At 50.3% G+C, this 23004-nt stretch overlaps 1 protein-coding gene across 2 annotated transcripts in view; it reads left to right on the top strand.

The window, feature by feature from the left end:
* MEP1B (meprin A subunit beta) overlaps positions 1 to 20965 on the top strand; it is a 34773-nt gene extending 13808 nt beyond the window's left edge. For both annotated transcript variants that reach the window (XM_061554425.1, XM_061554424.1), the window contains 8 exons: positions 5871 to 6089; positions 7165 to 7317; positions 8298 to 8507; positions 9197 to 9670; positions 10322 to 10498; positions 16753 to 17020; positions 18909 to 19089; positions 20468 to 20965. In XM_061554425.1, the coding sequence (XP_061410409.1) occupies positions 5871 to 6089; positions 7165 to 7317; positions 8298 to 8507; positions 9197 to 9670; positions 10322 to 10498; positions 16753 to 17020; positions 18909 to 19089; positions 20468 to 20497 (1712 nt within the window). In that variant the 3' untranslated portion in view covers positions 20498 to 20965. The remainder of the gene's footprint in view (positions 1 to 5870; positions 6090 to 7164; positions 7318 to 8297; positions 8508 to 9196; positions 9671 to 10321; positions 10499 to 16752; positions 17021 to 18908; positions 19090 to 20467) is intronic.
* Positions 20966 to 23004: the final 2039 nt, after the last annotated feature.

Genomic DNA, 23004 nt, shown 5'->3' with positions numbered 1-23004 from the left:
CTCGACCTGTCGCCACCAGTTTTACCAACGGCGTAAGGTGGATGGAGAAACTACGCTCGCCTATCGCACATTGCTGCTCGCCCTGGGGGACGCCGCTTTTCCCCGCATGGACAAGGAGGGGAAGGACGCCATAGTGACAGAGCAGCTGCTGGCGTTGGCTCACGGTCTGGGAGTGCCCATCAATACGGCGGACGAGATGGACATTTGCTCCTTGGGGGTGGCGACAAGTATTCACGCACACGAGGTCCTCAAGCGAAAGCGGACGGTCATCTGTGCATCGGGGGGGATAGCGACACCAGCCGCGACGGTCGCCGAGCCTCAGACTGCTACGGCTCGGGAGGAGGCCTTCACCGTGTCAAGACCGGGGGAGTGGAGATCGGGAGGTCGTTCACCCGTACGATCCCGCAAGCTGGAGCAACCGAAACCTACGACGTCCCTGGTCTTGTGTTACAACTGCGGCCTCCGGGGTCACGTCGCGTCCGGGTGCCGGGCTCCGCGTCAGCGTGCCACGGGACCACGTCCGGACGACGACCAAGGCCCCAAGTCATCCCAGCTAACCCCGGCAAGTCGCGGCACCCTACACGCTCGGTCCACATGCACGGCACACTCGGGTCGCCGCTTCGCGGTGGGGGGGACCGCGTATGGGTACCGGGGATTCGGTTCGGCGAGGGGGGTTCGTACACGGCCCGGGCGCAGTCAAATGGTCAGAGTTGGCCCACAGGATAGTGGCTGCGTCGGCCGGGTCGTCCGTAGTAACGGGGTTTATTGACGGGGTCGAGGTCCGGGTGCTGGTGGACACGGGTGCGTCGGCCACTATCATTTCGGACCTTATTGATAACATCCTTCCCGTCCAATGCCGACCCCTTCTCCCGGTGGACGTACCGTTTTACGTGGCGAACGGGGGATCTTTGGGAATCATCGGACAGATTCGGGCGACCAGTTGTATTGGTGATATCAAATTGGCGGGTCCCATTTTTGTGTCATCGTCTCTGGCAGTTCCTTGTTTACTGGGCACGGACTTTCTGGCTAAAATGCCCATTAAAATTTTCATTGATCAGGCCTGCATTGAGCTTCCATCGGGTCGGCGGGTTGCATTTTTAACGAGTCCTACCAAAATACGCACGGTTTGTGCAACGGTTCAGGCGCTGGCAACTCAGTCTGTGCGGGTGCCCCCGGGATCGCAAATGTTGGTACCCCTTCGGTTGCGAAAACCCCTCGGGATCGACGCGGGGGAACAAGTTGTTCTGTTGGGGCCGTCAAACAGAGCTGTTGGGGGCCTCGACTTAGCAGTAGCTCAGACCATGGTGCGGGCGGACAGGGATCCGTTCGTTATGGTTCTGAATACGGGGTCGCGGCCAGCTGTAATTACACAGGGCACGGTGCTGGCTCACGCGGCGCCGCTACCCGTCGACGAACAGCTCGTTGCGCATGCCGACTCTAGCCTCGATACGCATCCTCCATTGGAGGAGGGGACAGAATGGTTGGACTCGTTGTGTGCTGGGTCTAGTGACTTGTCTAGTGTGCAGTTGGGAGCGTTGAGGGGCCTGCTACTCGAATTCGCCGACGTCTTTAGCAGACACAAGTACGATATTGGCTGCACGGACTTGTTGCGCCACCACATAGCGTCCGGTGATGCGGCCCCTATTCGGCAAAATCCCTTCCGGCTCAGCCCAGCCGAGAAGGAGCATGTGAGATCGGCTGTTAATGACATGTTGGCTGCCGACATCATTTCGCCCTCTTCCAGTCCGTGGGGGGCTCCCATCGTCCTTGTTAAAAAACAGGACGGGTCCTTGTGGTTTTGTGTGGATTTTCGCCGCCTAAATAAAATCTCTATGGCCGACGCGTATCCACTCCCCAGGATGGATGAGTCGCTGGATGCCTTGGCGGGAGCACAGTATTTTTCAACGCTTGACCTGCTTTCGGGATTTTGGCAATTGCCCCTCGATGAGGAATCAAAACCTAAGACCGCTTTCCGGACACCAGGAGGCCTATTTGAATTCAATCGATTGCCCATGGGCTTACAATCCACTCCCGCCACGTTCCAGAGGCTCATGGAATTGGTTTTGTCAGGACTCCAATGGGACACCTGTTTGATCTACCTCGATGATATCATCGTTTTCAGCCGGACTTTCGAGGAGCACCTCCAGCGATTGAGAGGGGTGTTCCTCAGGATGCGTTCCGCTAAATTAAAATTTAAACCCGCTAAATGTCACCTGCTTCGGGAATCGGTCAGGTACTTGGGGCATATTGTTGGCCGTTCAGGGATCTCCACAGACCCTGCTAAGATGCACTGTGTCAGCTCATGGCCAACGCCAACCTCAGTCACTGAAGTCCGCAGCTTCATAGGATTCGCCTCCTACTACCGCCGTTTTGTCGAACATTTTGCCACCATAGCCAGGCCCCTACACGCTTTGCCGGCTAAAGGGGTAAGGTTTCACTGGGGCTCAGATGAGGAGGCTGCGTTCTGCTCCCTTCGGGACGCCTTGGTGCAGGCTCCCCCCTTGTGTTACCCCGATTTCACGCAACCGTTTCTGCTTGACACGGATGCCAGTAACACGGGTATCGGGGGAGTGCTCTCACAGGTGGTCGGGGGGGTCGAACGGGTGGTCGCCTACGGTAGTAGAGTTCTGTCACCTGCGGAACAACGCTACTGTGTGACACGTCGTGAATTGCTAGCGATCGTTTTTTTTATACAGCAATTCAGACCGTATCTCTACGGACGTCATTTTACTGTTCGTACGGACCACGCGGCTCTCCAATACGCAATGCAGGTGGCGCAACCCTCCGGCCAATTGTCCCGATGGCTGGAGGTCCTCCAATACTACCAGTTCACGACGATTTACCGAAACAGATTGCGGCACTCGAATGCGGATGCCTTGTCGCGGTTGTCGCCTCGCTCGGAATGCGCATGTCTTCTGGGATCGGCGCGGTGTAAACCCCCTGTCGCCGCTCCCGCGGAAGTTTTGCTCGCCGCCACTGACGCTCCAGAGGTCGATGCGCCCGCCGCTCCTACGGACGGGGACTCGTTACTCGCGTTACCTGTTATCGAGTGGGGCCGTCTCTAAATGGCCGACAGCTCCCTACTCACGCTGTGTCGGAAGGCAGAGGCTCCCGGGGGGGGGGGAGACGCGGGTCAGTTCATGGGTGGTCAGACAGGGCCTCCTGATGAAGTGGGACAATATGTCCCGGCGCCATACGCTCGTTGTGCCATCTGCTATACGGGGTAGGATCGTTCTGGCTGCTCACGAACGCCTCATGCATTTGGGATTTCACAAAACGCTCGCCCTACTCCAACGGGACTATTATTGGCCGGGTATGGGGAGCGACGTGGCAAACATCCTCAAGGGATGTGTGGGGTGCGCTCGAAGGAAACCGCCACAAATAGCGGCTAATCCACCGCTACAATCCATTCAGGTTTCGCGCACGAACGAACTGGTTGCGCTTGACATTTTGGGGCCCTTTCCCGCTACACCTAGGGATAACAAATACCTGCTGGTTGGCGTAGAATACTTCACCCGATGGCCCATGGCGTGGCCACTCGCCAACCAGTCGGCTGCGGCGGTGGCGGACGCCATTGTCCAGGGCTATGTTTTGGACAAAGGCGCCCCCGAACGCTTGCTGACGGACCAAGGAAAGAATTTTTCGAGCGTTTTGTTGCGCGAGGTGTGCGACCTGTTGGGTACGAAAAAAGTGCGTACCTCCCCGTACCACCCGCAGACTGATGGAATGGTTGAACGTCTAAACAGGACGATTACTTCTATGCTGTGCCAACAGGTCTGCAACGATCAGGTTGATTGGGACTTGCAGGTACCTGGGGTACTCGCGGCCTATCGAATGGCCCCCCATGCGGCAACGGGGTTTTCCCCATTTTTTCTCATGTATGGGCGGGAGGCTGATCCGCCTATGGATGTCCAACTGGGGATTTCCCAGCCACGTGCGAAATCCAAATTGGCCGACCACATCAAATTTAAAATCGCCAAACTGGCTGAAGCGCGAGAGGCTGCGAGGTTGAATTCGAGGTCGCGCCAGGTCGCTAACGAGAGGTTGCATGAACGAAAAGTGTATACGCACGATTGGAAAACAGGCGATAAGGCCTGGCTGCATTGCCCACATGCACCGTTGGCTACGTCCCCTAAATTGTTGAGACCATGGAGGGGACCTGTGGAAATCGTGCATATTGCGCGACCCCAGTGTATCCAGATTAAATGGGGAAAACGCCGTTGGTACGTACACCCCTCCCGGCTGAAACCTTTCGCGGCAACCCATGACCTCCCTTTGTGCCGTAACGACCGAGCGTGTGATGGGGCCGTCGGCTCGGGGTGGGAGGTGTCGCAGTCTGATCCTCACGTGTCTCTGCCTGACCTACTCCCAGGTGTCGCGGACCTGACGGCTGCTGACCGCCGAGAGCCGGAACCCCGAGGCGCGCACGGATCTACAATGCCTGCCCCGTGCCTCCCTGGACTGCCGGCGCCACTGGACGGTCAACCGCATCCGGTGCCGTACGACGGACCGGCCAGGCGGACTCGTGCTAAGACACGCCACTTTTCCTGAAAAAAAAAAAAAAAGAGGGGGGGCCCGAGATTGCGGCTCGGCGCCACGTTCCTTTTCTGCCCGGTACATTGCCCCGTTCAAGGGGTGGTCGGAAATGAAGGGACGCTGCACGAGTCATTTTTGTATATACGTTTATTGTTGTCGCTCGCCGCTTGTACATATTGTTCTTGTTGTTGCGGTGGTATGCTCTGCTTACGGATGGCGGAGTTCTTATTGTGTTGTTGTGATTGTTGCTGGTGTTACGGGGCACACACTAAAGGGGGGAGGGAAATAAAAAAATTTTAGCAGCCGGGTCGGCTGCGAGCTATGTGGTAGGGGGTGATGTAGTGGCGGTGCGCGCTGACAAGGTGGGGGCGTGTGTGTGCGCGCGCCGGGCGTGGCTACATCGAGTGTGGGGGTGTTGACGCACGCCGACAGTGATGGATCACGGGGCAGCGCTGGGTGCGTGGTTGTGCGCGCAGACACGATATGGGAAACAGGATCGTGGGCAGCGCGCTGAGTGATTGGTCAACTGGGGTGGGTGCTCTCAGCGACGTCCGCATGGAGGACTATAAAGGGGGACGCGCGGGAGCACTCGGGGATTTATTACCAGCTGAAGATCGAAGACGGAGTTGAAGAGATAGGGCCCTGAGACCCCTAGCCCCGCTGTCCTTGTAAGTGCCGGGACCCTGTGCGGCTCAGAGGCGAGGCTGTGGGACCCGTGGCCTGGCGTCCATGTGGGACCAGGCTGTGGGACCCAGAGTCGAGACTAATAACCCAGCCGGGTGGGTTTCGAGAAGCTACGGGGCGTAAGAGCCCGTGTGGGTGTAGCCAGGGGAACCTCGTAGGTTATGTGGCAGTTGCCACCCGTGTAATATAAGTTGGTGTTAATAAAAGGTGTGCTACCCGTCAGAGTCGTCTCCCGCCAAGTTACTACTTTACACCTGTATAAAAGACACCTCATTAAAATGCAAATCAATTTATAACATTTTTGACATGCGTTTTTCTGGATTTTTTTTGTTATTCTGTCTCTCACTGTTCAAATAAACCTACCATTAAAATTATAGACTGATCATTTCTTTGTCAGTGGGCAAATGTACAAAATCAGCAGGGGATCAAATACCTTTTTCCCTCATTGTATGTTAACATCCATCTCAGTCCACTAACTCTCGAGTGTGGCGTTCGTGTCCCTCCATGTCTCGTTTTCTTCAATTTCCCCTCCCTGCTCCTACACGCACGTGTTCCATCCAGCGTTCTCGCCCAGGACGTCCACGTGGGCTGTGGTTGTAATGGTGCCTGCGCACCGCATGAACCGTGCGGTGCGTGGTTGCGTTTCGCAGGCAGGGATGGGAACTTCGACAAGTACGAGGACGATGTGACGGATCTGCAGAATGTGCCGTACGACTACTCCTCCGTGATGCACTACGGCGCCGGCGCATTCCAGAAAGCCGAGGAGCCCACCATCATCACGCGCATCCCCGACTTCATGCAGGTCATCGGCCAGCGCTCCGACTTCAGCAAATACGACCTCCAGAAGCTCAACCGCCTCTACAACTGCAGTGAGGGGCGCGCGGACGGCGGGGGGTCGGTGATGCGCGGACGGCTGAGGCCTCACGCGGGGCGAAGGGAACGTCGACACGTGGTGACGTCTTCTCCATGGCCACACAAAACGAGCGTGCAGATCCTGCCGCGTCGCACACTCCCCACTCCCATCGTTGTCATTGTCTCTTTCCCCGAGCTCTTATAACCATAATAATCACAATAATAACCTCGCTCCATTCACAAAAAGCATTGACTCTCATACGTTACCACGTTGACAATGCTGTTTGTTTCCGGCCGCTTGACGCTCTGGGCCTTGTGGGCCTTGTGCTCGACAACCGTAAACATAATTGTCAATAATCAAAGAATGGAAATTTAACCACCTTGCCGTAGCATCACAGTACCCCGGCTGGCCAGGAGACGACGGCCATGGTGGCCACGGGGCGTGGGTGGTCGATTCACGACCGTTCACGCGATCCGCCAACTCCCCTCGCTGCCTCTTGTGTCCCTCAGCGCAGCCACCTCCGCGATGCGGTGTTTGCCGCTCGTTGCAGAGTTTTGAGGTTTGGACCCAGCAGCCTGCCCCGATTAATGCCACAGGCATGTAAACCGCGAATACTACATGCGGTCTGCTTGACAGTGGGCGTTTAAGATCCCACAACGCCACTCCAAACGAGCAGTAGGCCAGGGTCCAAATTTTCGGAGGCTGTGGCGGCCATATTATTTTTTGTATTTTACCAGGTAAGGTCCACTGGAGCTACATAGCTCTTGTTCAGAAGGAACTTGGCCACAAATGATAGCTCAACGAAGTTGCTTATCACGTGGAAATATATGAGCAGCAGTGGGGGGTAGGAGGAGGAGGAAACTGGAGGGCCTGGAGAAAATCTACACGCCCACAGGGAGAGAGAGAGAGAACATGCAAACTCCAATTATACAGGCGCCAGTGTTGGGATTGAAGCCACGACCTCCTGAACACCAGACGAGGTAATTAACACCTCACCACCGGCCTTGATAGGTGCTCGCTAGCTGCACTTGCCCCAACAGTCTAAGGCTCTCGGGAAGGATCTTTGTCCTTGTCAACTCTGTGTCGAGCAGCTCGATCGCTTGCGTTCATGGAGCAGTGCAACTTTGAGGAGCTCAACATCTGCGGGATGATCCAGGGAGCCGGTGACACGCTCGACTGGCAACAAGTCACGTCTGCTGTTAATGGACCCGCTTCGGACTTCACTCACTTGACAAGTTGCCCGGGTAAATATATCACAGCATTGTTTAATTGGACCAACCCCCGTGTGGCTCTCATAGCGTCAGCTAAAGCCGAGAACTCAAATCCTCGTGGATAAGCCACAGTCCCCTTTATAGGTCGTCTTCGTCGTTGTGTTCGCATGGCTGTAAATGAGCGAGGTTGCGCATTTCTCATCTGGCAGTTATTCTATTTTTATTTCAGCAGGTAAGGCTCACTGAGCTATCTAGCTCTGATTCAGAAGCGACCTCGCCACAAATGATAGCTCAACGAAGTGGCTTATCACGTGGAAATTTATAGCAGCCAAATACTCTAAACGCAAGTTGATTCTAAATGTGGAGGGAAATACCGAAGGACCTGGAGAAGCATCCAGCAGCAATCCTGCTTTGTGCGATGCAACGCCGAGGCAGCCGTACAACCGCTTATTTCCTTCTCGCACGGATTAATTATGTTCACTCATCGTGTTATATCCAATTCGCGTTATGAAAACAACACGCTTTATAGGAGAACAGACTGTACTTTAATTTGTAATGTAGAGAGAGAGCTATGGGAAGGAGGTGTATGGCCTGCTTATAAATTTTGCTACTGATATTCTGCACGACACTGATGATTATCTTCCGCTGTGTATTGTAGAGTTTTGTGTCGAACTACCTACGTCTAACAGAGGCAGAGGGGGTCCTTGCCTATAAACATCTACAAGTTCAGCATTGGTTCAAGTGATTCTGACTCTGCTGATGAGACAATGAATGTTGAAACCCATCCAGAGCTTGTTTTTACTGAATCAACGCCGCTGAAATAATGCACTCCCGGAAGGCCTGTTGGCTGATGGGATGTGTAAAAAAAAAAGTTTATGGTTGATATGGCGAGACGGCTATGTGAAGGAGGCGTATCGTCTACTTATTCTTTTTTTCACATTCTCCAAGCGGACGTTTAATGACGTCGAGCGGCGTTGGGCGGTCGCCTCTGCATTTGGTGGTCATCGTTGCAGGGAAGGGCCACTTCATGTTCATGAGAACCTCAGTGGGTACCGAAGGGAGCCATGCGCTACTCGAAACGCGGACGCTGGTTCCAAAGCGCCAGCAGGACCAATGCCTACAGTTCTACTACTCCGGCAGCAGTGGGCAGCGCGGGGACAAGCTCGGGGTCCACTTGCGCGTCGGCAACTCCACCGAGCTCAAGGAGGTCATGTGGATCACTGGTAACGACGCAGACCGAACGTTGCGGCTCGACGCCTCGAGGCGCTCGTTTCATTGCAGCCTCGAACACCACACCCCATACAGCGTGGAGCAGTCGTATTGCTTGAGACGATCCAACACTCGCCGATTCACTCCTATCACATACCCACTGGCAATCAGTCACCACCTTATTACTCTTGTATCACAACGACAGTGGTGACTGTTCCTGTGATATCCACTCGGTGATTGCGCCAGCTATGTTGAGGATTCGGTCCACTGGACTCTGACTCTCTTGTCTCATCCACCACACTGTGTTCAACCACGACACTGTAGGTCACAACAACACACTCACCCACCCACACACTTACTCACCCACCCACTCGCTCACACATGCACCTACTCACTCATCCACCGACCCACCCACTCACTCTCCCACTCACCCACTCACACACTCACTCTCCCGCTCTCTCCCCCATTCACTCACTCACCCACTTACTCTCGCACTCACTCACCCGCTCACCCACTCACTTACCCACCCGCCCACCGGTTCTGGCTGCTTTCCGTGTCTCTAGTTTCCTGCGCCTCCATGCAAAAAAAATCGAGCGCATTACCAATTCTCCAGCGTTTTCAGATGGGATTTGCACCACTAAAAATCAACTCGGAGCCTTGCGCGTGTGCCTGTCCCCCCCCCCCCCGGCCCACCACCCCACAGATTTTAGTGATGCTCAGTGGAAGTTTGTCTTCCATCCGCTGGCAGAGACGCAGCCATTCCGCGTGGTGTTCAAAGGATTGAAGGGCTTGGCCACCTCTCCAGGGGGCATAGCCATCGATGATGTCAGCATCATGGAGGTGAAGTGTCCCACCCACATGTGGCGTATCCAGAATTTCTCGCGAGTTCTGGCGTCGTCGCCGTCGGGGCCCGGGGGCAGGATCTACAGCCCGCGGTTCGAGAGCGGCGAAGGCTACAACTTCCAGATCTCCATGTACATCAATGGCACAAGCGACAATCCCGAGAACCTGGCGCTGTATTTCCACCTGACGAGCGGCGACAAGGACAACTCGCTGACCTGGCCCTGCCCGTGGAAGCAGGCGACCATGAGCGTGATGGACCAGCACTGGGACGTCGGGGACCGCATGTCGCGTACCCGCAGCGTCACCACCGATCCGAATTACGAGGGCACCCACCGTGAGCACCGCACGCGCACAAAGACAAAAGGTCTCCCAAATAGTTTTAGTGAGCACCCTGTGCTGCACAAGGTGACTCAGCACCGGCGTGCAAGTGGGTATTCGTCTACCAGTCATGTGCGATGGTTGCTGCTGCGTGTAAACCCAATTTTACTAATTTGTGGCAGAATTTTTTAAGATTGTCAAATATCGAATTTAATGTGAGTAGGGTTGCTGACGGTCGGCGTTATTCGCAGACTTTGAGATGTTTACACCACCAGCAGGCTAACCATAGGGAGATCTCCAGCAGACCACGATACCTTATCTCCTGTCTTTTATGTCCTCTCACGATCCCTCCTACTTCTGGGACCTTCCAATCCGCCACAGCGATATTTAACCAAACTCCCGCCTGAATTCCCAACTCTCTCCTAAATCCCCTTGCGAGCCCTTCAGCAAATCGCACTCTCGCCAGTAGCAACAGACAATCGATCACGAGTGGCCGTTCTGCCTGACCAAACTAGGATTGTCTCAGTACAGCGATTAGCCAGTGGGTGAACGCCGATGTTTGTCATAACAGATCGACTTCGACGGCTTTTACACAACGACGACTAATCTCTCCCACCAACCTCACTCTCCCCTCCCCTCCCCCACACCCAATGCGATGTCTTCACAGCTAACGGAACCACATACTATTACTGGGACCGGCCAGACAGGGTGGGGTTTCCGGTGTCCGGTGAAACGTACTCCCGGGGACCCGGTCTGGGAACGAGCAGCTTCATGTCGCATCACACGCTGCTGTCGCGCAACTACGTCAAGGGCGACGAGCTCATGGTGCTCATCGCCTTCGCAGGTGGGCTCCCCGCCAGGCACCGCCACGCACACTGGTAGAGCAAAACCGCCACCGTCGGCGTCGTGGGGAATATAGGGAACGGAATAAACGAGCACACAAGGATTGCCTCCTTCACACAGCAGAGTCGGGCTTACCTGAACAGACGTTGGTGAATTCTATATTTGGAGTTTTCGTGACTGCAATGATTCATACTCTTTGGTTATTTCGGTAAAGTCACGTAGGTGAAAATTATAAAATAAAATAAAAATGAAAACAACTAAATTACTACAAACTGAGTTGCATTTGTGGTGATTGTTACATTGGGGAAACAAAACGACATGTATCTGACCGCATTCGCGAGCACAAGTCAGATTTGAAACACGGTAGGACGAACTCCTCTGCCGTAGCTAACCACTGCTACAACGCGGTGGGCTCTCATGATATTGTTTTCTCTGATACCAAGATGCTCTGCAAGCCATCTGGATGCCACCAAATATTTGTCCACGAAGCCATCCAGATATACAAACATAGACATAACTTCAACCGAGAAGATGGATTAAAATTGAGCAATCATTGGAAGGATGTTATTAACCAAGTAAAACCTTAGCTGCCTATTAGTTTATATTCATACCCACATCTCCAGTCTTTTACTCCCAGCCTTGCACGCTACCATCAATAGGAAATTTGACGTGCGGTGTTTCGATCGTGCAGATTTCCCCCCCCCACCCAACATACTAGCACAGACATTATGTGACCTCCTTTGCCAGTAGCAAGATATAGTAATAGGGTTTTACCCTTTTATCTGGCAACAAAACTGACACCTTTATACGAGGGATCATATTTGTAATAACCACAACACAAGCAGTCAAAATGCAAACAAAAAGAGACAACTCTGATAATGATATGCACTGTCCTTGAAATTGATTGGTCCACACCCGAGACGGCTTTTCTTAGAGCCTAGTCTCGACTGGTGTTGGACCAGATGACGCCAAAAGGCGTACTACTACTGTACTGGCACAGCTTTAGTCCGAATTCTTGGAACATCCTTGCCGCTCTCCCCGCCCCCACACTCACCCTGGCTCCCCCCCCCGCCCCCTCAGCTATATAATCCCTTGTTACAGCCATCTCTTTGGCATACTTCAGCGATAGTTTTCGCTGTGGTGGTCCCCACCTGATGAAGGACGCTTGTGTTGTGCCTGAAACGTCGTGATTTAATTTAGTTGTTTTCATTTTTATTTTATTTTATAATTTTCACCTACGTGACTTTACCGAAAGAACCAAAGAGTATAGACCAGACATGGGCAAAGTACGGCCCGCGGGCCGTATACGGCCCGTTGGGCTTTTTAATCCGGCCCGCCGAACTTGTCCAAATATTATTATTAAATTAAATTTTGCCTTCCTCCTGTAATGCCCCCATTTCCCCAATAGTTAGCGTACTTTTACCGGGAGTGTGGTGTATAGTAGAACATCTGGTCACGACCATAATTCATTCCATAACTTTGGTCGCAACCGGTTTGGTCGTGACTCGAACCTAATTTTCCCATTGGATTGTATGTAAATACGATTAATCCGTTCCAGACTCCTAAGAACTGTATATAAATATTGTTTTTTTAAGATTATTAAGCACAAAAATAGTTAATTATGCCATAGAATTCAGTGTAATAGTATACTAAATGTAAAAACATTGAAAAACACTGAGAAACCCTTGAACAACAGAGAAAACTAACATTGCCGCATCAAGGTTTAGAATCGTTCAACAAGATGATTGTTTTGTCTGCTATATCAGTCGGTCGATTCTGAGAGAGAGAGAATATTCGTATGAGCAATTCATGTTAATATTGAAAGTAAGTTAACAGTAATATTTGGGTACAGTATTGTTTTGGAAGCATTCACCATAATATCGTATGAACGTTTACTTCACCGCATCATTGTATGAATGATGCTAGAAGAGATTAACGGGTTCTTATGTTAGCGATTTACATACTCGGCGCTTTCGCTCTCTAAATTACTGCTTGAATGAGGGGGAAGGGTATGACTACACTTACAAAATTAATATCTTACTAGTGTAATAAAAGACTCCATCAGGCACTGCTGGTCTCTGCTTGTCTTTTATTTAGGTTCTTCTCCGCATCCCCCACTGGCCTCCTCTCGGACCAGTGTCGTCTTGCGCGCGCCCCGCGCACGCTCCCTCTCGCGTGCCACGCACGCTTTCTCTCGCGTGCCACGCACGCTCTCTCTCTCTCGTGCTCCTCTATTCCCGCACTCCGCACACCGCTGGCCGACGGCGTGCTGAGGTCCTTCGGCCACGTGGCCGATGGCGCGGATCTTTCCTCACCACCAAACGTGGCTCAGCCTCTTAACTTCCCCGACTGCCCTGATCTCTTCTGGGCTCCCACTTATATACATTCCCCCCACGTGACCCTGGTTCCTCCCCTTCCGGATCCTCAGATCCGGCCTTCCATACTACCCCACTGGCTCCGCCCCCATTCACCTCGCCTCCCATTGGAGCCGAGGTGAATGGTGGCCCCTCCCACACGCCCCGCAAACCAGGCTCTGCCCCCCAATACCCCGGGCCGTGTGATTGGACCCGAGCCCAGCAACAACCCCATTTACGCTCGCATTACACTAGGAATTTTATATAAAAAAAGTTATATACATAACTGTTACGCTTTGTGTAATTCAACAAAACAAACAAAACTTAACTCCGAGTTCTCTCCGAATTTCACGAGTCCGTTCTAGACCCCACAGTATTTTAAAGAGTTTTAAGCACATAAAACATAATTAAAGTTGGAAAAATCATTAATTATACAAACTTTTCAATAATTTCCTTCTTCACTTCGATTAAAATGTTCTTTAAAACCTTCTTCTCACCAACATTACTACTCATTACCACTTTCTCCGAAGGCAAGTTTGTAAAAGAATGCATGGTACAGACAGCAGACATCTTGTGTCCGGAGATCAAAAGCAAATTTGAAAAAGTCAGTTTATCACGCAGGACTGTGACTCGCCGTGTGGAACTGATTGATAAAAATATAGCCAGTCAATTAAACAAAAAGTCTGATTCCTTTGAATTATATTCACTAGCACTGGATGAAAGTACGGACGTAAAAGACACTGCTCAGCTCCTCATTTTTATCCGAGGCATTGACGACAGTTTTGCGATAACAGAGGAGTTTTTGACCATGGAGTCCCTGAAAGGAACAACGCGGGGGAGAGGATTTGTATAACCAGGTATCTGCTGTCATCGAAAGAATGACGCTACCTTGGAGTAAACTTGTCAATGTCACAACGGATGGATCGCCACATTTAACTGGAAAAAATGTTGGGCTGCTGAAAAGAATCCAGGATGAAGTGAAAGAGGAAAACCCTGTCTAGGATCTTATTTTCCTTCACTGCATCATCCATCAGGAATCCCTGTGTAAGTCTGTATTGCAGCTTAATCATGTCGTGAATCCAGTCATACAACTTGTGAACTTTATACGAGCAAGGGGACTTCAGCACCGTCAGTTTATTACCTCCCTGGAGGAAACTGATGCGGATCATCAGGACTTGCTGTACCACTCTCGTGTCCGCTGGTTAAGTTTGGGGAAAGTGTTACAACGAGTGTGGGAGCTGAAAGAGGACATCATCGCATTTTTGGAGTTGATGGGGAAATCTGACGAATTCCCTGAGCTAAGCGACAAGAACTGGCTTAGTGACTTTGCGTTTGCTGTGGACATATTTTCACACCTGAATGAGCTGAATGTGAAACTGCAGGGGAAAGATCAGTTTGTTCACGACATGTACAAACATGTGAAAGCCTTCAAATTCAAGCTCACTTTGTTCTCCGGACAAGTTGCGAACAAATCTTTTGCTCATTTCCCCACACTTGCCATGCAGGAAGAGGCACCGCAAAACGCAAAAAAATACAGCAAATCACTTGAGGACCTGCACGGAGAATTCTGCCGTAGGTTCTCTGATTTCGAAAACATTGAACAGTCACTTCAGCTGGTGTCCTGTCTCCTGTCACAAGACCCTGAAACAGCACCACAGGAGCTGCAGTTGGAACTGATAGATCTTCAGTCTGACTCCGTCCTGAAGGAGAAATTCAACTGAATGACTTTTATGCTTCACTTAACAGAGCCACGTTTCCAAACCTCCGGACGACTGCACAGAAGATACTGACTTTGTTTGGCTCGACTTATGTGTGTGAGCTGACATTCAGTGTCATGAACGCCAACAAAGCCCGTCACAGATCAAAGTTAATGGATCAGCACCTCAGATCTATCCTGAGAATTGCCACAACCAAAATAACTCCAGACTTGGATACACAGGCAAAAATGGGAGATCAACAACACTGTTCCCACTGAAAATGAAAGTTATGATGTGTTGCTGCAGCGAGGTTGGAGCCAAATCTCCGACACAGCCTGCGTGGCTGTTCTAACCTGTTAATGTAGATAATAAAGAAGTTCAAGTGAGGTAATTGGTTTGGTCGCAGGCCTCAGATGTTTTCATGATGTTTGATCAGTCACGTTACGACATGTTTTTGTATTGTTCATGTTCGTGCAATTTGTTAAATTGCCTTGCAAATAAATTCTTTGCTACCTGTTAAAGGCCAAATCCTTTCATGTAATGACTTTTTACGTGTCATTTATATTAGTTCACACAAACACTCCATCCACCTGTTCCTGGCCTGGCCCCTCTGTCAAATTTTAGAACCCATTGTGGCCCGCGAGTCAAAAAGTTTGCCCACCCCTGGTATAGACGTTGGTGAGTTGCCGGATAAGGATCCTTGCCAATAAACATCTGACAGTTCACCAGCATTGGCTAAAGCATGCCTGACTTTATGACAAGACACTGAATGTTGACATCAGTCCAGAGCTTGCTGCCACAGTATTGCACCAATGCTGTTAAAATTCTACACTCCCAGAAGGCCGGGTGGCTGATGGAATGTGTAAAAACACTTTTATGTTTCACGTGGAGGGCCTGCCTATGTGAAGAAGGCGAATTGTTCACATCGGTAATGAAAAACTTGCGCCTTCAGAAGAAAGTTTTCAATGAGTGCTGATGACCTGCGATGGAATATGCACCACAGACGTGACCACCGATGTAGAAAATGTAAACTGCAGATGAAAAGTGTGCAACGCAGCATGGAGAGAGATGCATGTAGATAATTACAATGAGACTTGGGGGGGAAGGGCAGAAAAAGAAGCTCATGGATATAAAACATGGAGGGGTTGGAGACGTAATTTTCACTATCAGGCTTGGGCAGCACGCAGCTCGGCTGGCAGCGACGATGACCGGTGGTCAAGAGTAACGACTGGGCGGCAGTCAAGGAAGGGATCGTGCTAGATCCTTATCTTATATCTTGTATAGATTTACAGGGCACCTTAATCCAAGGCTCTTTACAACGATTATAACATTGTACAAAATATGATAGTGGTCAAAATAAAGTGGGGCTATTAAAAGGGTGGTACAGTTATGGTGACAGGAGGACAGATGTAGTGACAGGGGTAGTGATAGGGGTAGTGATAGAGTTAGTAATAGGAGTAGTGATAGGGGTAGTGATTTGGGGTTGGGATCGGGGGCAGGGAGTAGCAGTGGTAGGTTGATGATGGGCTAGGGTAGAAGAGATGGTGTTGTTTTAAGGGAGGAACGGAAGCTGGTTCGTGAAGATGGTTGCTCTGTCTGCTGCAGTGGGAGTTAGTTCCAGTGAAGAGGAGCAAGAAGAGAGGAACAGGAGAGATTGCAGAGATGGAACGACGAAATAACCTCGAGCGCAGTCGCTAGGTGATTGTTATATTGCAGTGGCGTGAATGGCTTGGGGGAGGCCTTCATCCACCAGTAGATTGATCATGGCTGATGACAATGCATTCATACTGCCTCATGAAAAGGTAAAGGTGCAGGGCCTGCAACTGCTTGCTCAGGCCGTGAGAGCAAGCTCGCGAGGGTACCTAGCCTACTCTTTCACGCTGACCCCGACGCGTCGGAAGAGGTGGCCGTACCCACACGTCACCCCACCACACGTGACCTGCCCGTCGACTGCGGTGCGCCCGCGTTCGCTGCCAGGTGGACAGAGGCGGCGAGGAGTGCGGTGGTTGAGAATCTTGCGCCGTTGCGACCGCCCGCGCCCGCAGAACGCATCGGACTGGGACAGCAAGGCCGGCGCGCTGCCACCCTTTACCACCGTGACAGCTGCCTCTTTTGCCGCGCTAATAATTTGCATGCCAAGAAATACATACGATGGTTATTCATCTCTAATTGTACCATGATGTCAAAATGTCTTGAAACTGCAGATGTGGCTCACCTGGTCGCGGAGCAACCACGCCCCTCGGCTACAGCCAATCCCGGCCAGACGACACTCAAGCCCGGCCAGACGACACTCAAGCCCGGCCAGACGACACTCAAGCCCGGCCAGACGACACTCAAGCCCGGCCAGACGACACTCAAGCCCGGCCAGACGACACTCAAGCCCGGCGAGACCAAACCTCTGGACCCGTGCACGGATGTGGAGTGTTTGAATGACGGAGTCTGCCTCGTGCAAGATGGGAATGCTCTTTGCTTGTAAGATATGCATCATGACCCCTGTATGTGCGTGTGTGTGCGAATTGTGAGGGAGCGGTGGTGTAGCGGTTAGCACGCTGTGCTACGAACATGGCGACTCGGGTTCGATTTCTGCTCACGGCCAGCACCTGTGTCGATTATTTGAACTGGTCCTGGGCCTCCCCTAGGGCAACTCAGCCTCAAATGAATACCTGGTGTGATTTTAAACACTTGTCCCAACAGTCTGGACAGGCTATACGGGGATCTTTGTCGCAGTCGTCTTGTGTGTGTGTGACCTAGGGTTGCCACCTGTTAGGGTATGACTATGATAATGCAGGGATTGGCATCTGTGTTTGGATGGCAGCAATTAATTTGTACCGAGGTCCTGTACCGGTATTGTGTTGAATTGTATTACAGCTTAGCCTTCGGCTGCCTGAGAAATGTGTGCGGGTTTGGTCTTAAGTGGGAAAGGTGGTACCCCTAGTGTTGTGCTGCGTGTGTTTTACCATCAAGGTGTTCTCTGCCAGCAGTGATTCATCTTGTACTGCCTTCTCTGTGGCCTGTGCGTGTGTGTACAACGGTGACAATGGTGTTTTTTTACAGTAGAGCAAAATATTTGAGTAAAATATCTGAACACGGCCTTAAAACAAGTCAAGAGTTACCGTATTTCCGGCTCAAATGAGCATTGAGGCGCTGCTCATCTGTTTACAGCCCTGAACTAGTGGTGGAAAATTCCACATTCCTATGGTGGGGGTAAGTCTATCCATTGAATACCTAAAATGTAGGCTTTCCTAGGCAATATTTGTTCTGAGTCGGGCTACATGGTAGAGTTACACCCGAATTATTATCATTAACCCTAAACCACCCACCAAGATTGTCAGTTTACAATGATATTATTTATATGTAACCAATGTACTAATCTATAAAGCCCCTCGTCAGTGGCTTAACACTTACAGTAAGATGAGAGGGGAGATGTAGGAGAGTGTGTGGAGGGGAGTAGAGTGAAATGAGAGGTAGGAGAGTGTGGAGGGGAGTAGACTGAGATGAGAGGTAGGAGAGTGTGGAGAGGAGAGTACAGCGAGATGAGAGGGGAGAGGTAGGAGAGTACAGTAATTGGGGTGATTGCATGGGGAGGCTTTCGTCCAGCAGTGGATTGATTAAGGCCAATGATGATGATGCCATTCTGTGCTCTCTTGTCTATGAGGTGTCGTGCCGGACGCTGTGGTGGCGAGATGTTAACTCCCTCTCCTGGTATGCAGGAGGTCGTAGGTTTGATCCCAACCCTGACGCCTGCTATATATTTGGAATTAGCATGTTCTCCCCGTGACCATATGGATTTGTCTCTGGGTTCTCCGTTTTTTCCCTTCACATTTAGAATAAAAATGCGTTTAAAGTATTTGGCTGCCACTATATGTTTCCACACGATCAGCTACTTCGTTGAGCTATCATTTGTGATGGCAGGGTCGCTTCTGAAAAAGAGCTACACAGCTCAGTGGGCTTCACCTGGTAACATAAGAATAAATTTCGATTTAAAGCTTTCTTGACTGCAGGGATTCATCTTCTTGATTCGTTCGGTAAAGTTACGTAGAAGGGAAATAATAAAATAATAAAAATAAAACATAATAAAATAATTCTCACGACGTTTCGGCCACGACGCAAGCAGCCGTCCTCAGGTGAAGACCAGGTCTGTCGGGGAGACGCTGTCTCCCGACCTGGTCTTCACCGCTGTCTCCCGACCTGGTCTTCACCTGAGGACGGCTGCTTGCGTTGTGGCCGAAACGTCGTGAGAATTATTTTATTATGTTTTATTTTTATTATTTTCCTTCTACGTGACTTTACCGAAAGAACCAAGAAGAACATAATACTATAGTTTGTATTTTCTGACCGGGTCGCTGTACATGATGTGCAGTTGCCCGCCTCTGGCCGACGGCTGGTACAAGGACGATCGCTGCAAGCGGGGCTCTGATTCGGACATCGTGATCCCCGCGGCGGTGACGGGGGTGGTGGTGTTCGTGGTGATGCTCGCCGCCTCGGGCCTCACCTTTTTCCTCCTGAAGAGGAAGAATAAGAAACGAGCTGCCCACAAGCAGGTGGGTACAACGTGATGTTGTTGCACACGCGTAGGCGTAGAGGACTTCCAGATGCGTGGTTGTTCTTTCTTTAGGCATTTTTCGAACGGACCGATGCACGGCAAAAATTCCTGATCACCTAGCGTGTTTTTCCATTAACCCTTCTGTACCTTTCCCTTTCAACTCTCCCGGGCCAATCACCTTCCACCCCTCCTCTCGCTCCCCCCGACTCAGGTGAGTGGTGGGTGGTCCCATTGACCTCGTGCCCCCATCCCTTGTGTAATGCGGATTCGTGGCGATGTAGCATATGTGAGTTATGCACACGGCTGGGCTTGTTTTGTATTGGCGACGGCCAGACCAGCAGTCCCCCGATGGTTGTTATTGGCGTTCGTTCCCAGCAACCCTTCGTGAAGCATAGACTGCATGAATGGGGAAGTTAACTATTTTCTGTCACTTTTTGTACTTGCATACTGGATAAGCGGGTGTATTATGAAATTTAATTCGGGGAGTGTTTTGAAATTGCTCTAAACACCGATTGATATTGCCAAATTTGTGTCGTAAGACCTCCACTATCTGGCATTGTGAAACATTAATATTCACGTGTACAAGTTATCATTTTACTTGTAAACATGTTAAAACCTGCGCATCTCATGTATGAAGCTTGTATTAAACAATGCAACGTCGTCCTCCTCCACTCCCTCCTCCTTCCCCACTTCCTCCACTTGACATTTCCCATCCAGTTTCCTCACATGACACGTCCAGCACCATTTGCGTCTCTAAAGAGTCCTTGAACCCAACCTTACGGCTCAGATTCCCCATTGTTTAGTCAAAGTCAAGGTGATGTCCGGCTGCTCATTTGAGTAACGAGGCAGTGTTCATCTCCTGTTTACAGCCCGGCAGAGCCAGTGGTGGAAATTGCTCAATCCTCATATTGGACAGCCCACTTATTTACTTGCAGGGCACCGTGGTGGCCAGATGTGAACTACCTTGCCTGGTATTCAGGAGGTCGTGGATTCAATCCTGACCATGATGCCCATTTATTTGGAGATTGCACGTCTCTCTCTATCCGTGGTCGTGTGCATTTTACTCCGGGTTTTCCCTCCATATTTATAAACGTGTGTTTAGAGTATTTGGATGCTATAAATTCCCACATGATAAGCCACTTTGTCGAGCTATTATTTGTGGACAGGTCTCTTCTGATAAAAAGCTACATAGCTTAGTGGGCCTTACCTGGTAAATAAAATTAGTTTAGAGGGTTTTTTTTACTTCTCCATGAAGTAGTGGTCTATTTATCAACCTTTGAGGGATAATGGGAAACCAATCGTACAGCACATTATGTAAGGGCATTGGCCGCACGTTGTTTTAACTGTTTTCTGTCCGTAATGCGTGTCATTTACAGACAAAGAGCCAGAATGCTACTAACTTGTGAGAGGTGAGGGGGCATTCACTCGATATCAGCTGGGATGCTTGAGTAGCTGAGTAGCAAACATCACCACTAACATTCAGAGTCAAAGGAACAACGCAAGACCTCTGATTGAGAAATCTTCTGGGAATTGTAAATTGAAAATGTTTATCTGTTATTAAAGAGTAATTTTAACATTTATTTCCAATTGGTTAAACATATGTTAATTAATTGTACAGGCATTACGTGTGATATTTGAAATATGCACAATACCTTTGGGGTATGAAACGTCATGTACACATGAATAGTAGGTTATTATATGTAACTGTGTGTTTTACTCAGATTGTTTAAAATTATATTTGGGAAGTGTTGACAGCCAATTATGTGAGCTCAATGTCGTTGCCGTAACATATTAGAAAAAAAGACATCTATATAATAAAAATGATAATGTACACAATGGCGCTGGTAAATAATAAACTGTTTGCAATTCCTGTAGCGTGTGTGTGTTTTGTTGAAGCTATCTGTCTGGAAGCTACTCGGCCTATCACTCCGGATGACAATGTGGGTCTTATCGGCTACAGTTGTGTCTTCCCTTCTTTATGCTTGCGAAACGTGGTGCCCTTTCTGAAGCATTCAGGCTTTCCGGATTCATCCCGGATTTAACAAGACTGAATTGTGTGAGTAGCTCACAAATCCTTGAAAGACCTTACCACAGGCCTATCAGTAAACTCCTATGGCAGGTGAAGATGCGTTGGCTGGGTCATGTAACCCGCATACCCAACCACCGAATGCCCGAGCAGCTTCTTGTTAGCCAGATAGAGGGGGGTAAATGGGAACAACATGGTTTAGAGAAGAGATGGGCCGATGCAGTACAGGAAGATGTGGAGCTGAGTAGACTTGCCGATGACTTGTACAAGATTGATCTCTATGTAGGAGGCGCATAAAGGACACTACTTGGCAGTTGGAGACAGTTGCTCTCCAACAACAACGGAAGGCAGAAGAGCGATGCTCATAACAAGCAGAGCACCGGGCAACTAAAATGCAGCAACTGGGCACAGTGGTGAGTACAGGTGTAGTGGCATAGAATAGTAATGTAGCAGCATAGCGCTGGCTGCTGGCAGGGAAGGGGATCTGCGGCTTTCAGCAGCCCTGACGTCAGCAGGCCAGGTTATACACCAGAGGGGGGTCTAGGGGAAATGTCACAGAAGGGCACACCAAGAACCACTGGTAGGTTCTAGAAAGGGGGCGTGGCCGGGAGCGGAGCCAGGCCACGCTGACAGTATAAGAGAGGACCCCTGAAGGGGACCTCGGAGCTGTCGTATGGAGTGGGATCCCCGTTGTGCTGCTGAAATCTTCACCATTCTTCTCGTCATTCTTGTCGTCTTCACCATCCTTCTTGTCGTCGTCTCCGTCTTCACCATCTCGGGGCGTCACCAGTCAGGCAGCCTACCAACTGTCCTGACTGAGAAACGTCGCCGACCATAGACTAACAGTTAACCCCGATGGTGCTTGTTAATAAAGAAGTGCCTCCAACTCTTAGTGTCCCCGAGTTAGTCACTACACAGGTGGTGCATCTGCCAGCTATTCCAATCAACCCATAACACCAGGGTCTGCCCCGGGACCTGTCAGCAGCGAGAGCCCTAAACACTTAACTTGGCCTCAAGGTGCACCTAGCCTAGCACAGGCACTGTGGTGATGTTACTGCAACTTATTGGCGAAGGGCGGTTGTTGAGATGAAGCGAGTCACTCAGCCACGCCTTTTTGCTTAAATGTCAGGGTCCAGTTCCTCCCTAACCCTGCAAGATTTAAGTTAGGGTTGGTAAATAAAAGTTTTGCATTACCGGTAACCACATGAGAAACAGTTAAATACTGGTTATCGGTTTGCGGCACACATAGACAGCTCTCGAGCAATAAACATAACATTTTTTTTTTAATTGGAGTGCTTCTAATGTTGTGTAATGGTCAGGGCACTGGACTTGCAATGCCGAGGTAATCGATTCGACTCCATTTCCCACGCAGCAGTAGAGACAGTGGGGGCACGTCTCATAAACCCTCCCGTCCACACTGAGTAGTGTATGTGCTAAACCGGCAACACGTGCCACGAAGTGGATAACAAAGAGGGAGGTTAAGTGTGGGTACATCCGACCTCTTCCTACTCTATTTATGCTTTAAATCATTGGTTCTCAGCTGGGGGTAGGCAGACTCCTGGAGGTACCTGGCAATGTCCCAGGGGGTACGTGAGGTTATTTATAAATGTGAAATTATAGCATACGTGAGAGTCATTGGTGAATAACCATGTAAGAATCTTCCAATGTAAACTATGATACATTTTAATCCGTATGGTAACCTAAAGCGATATAAAATACGTTTCTAAACTCATTGATCGTAAACAATGTGGTTTCCAAGAGTAACCAGCGAGTACCAACAAATAACATCATGAACGCTGATCGTCCGTTTATTTGTTTTATTCGCTTGCAGTTACTAGGGTGTTAGGATACCTCACAAAATTGACAATTGCTTAAAATATTGACGTT

Source organism: Lethenteron reissneri, chromosome 19, assembly GCF_015708825.2.
Source record: "Lethenteron reissneri isolate LAM-NWPU_2019-01 chromosome 19, ASM1570882v1, whole genome shotgun sequence".
NCBI lineage: Eukaryota > Metazoa > Chordata > Hyperoartia > Petromyzontiformes > Petromyzontidae > Lethenteron > Lethenteron reissneri.
Note: the sequence above shows the minus strand (reverse complement) of the source record. Positions and strands in the feature narration are given on the sequence as shown.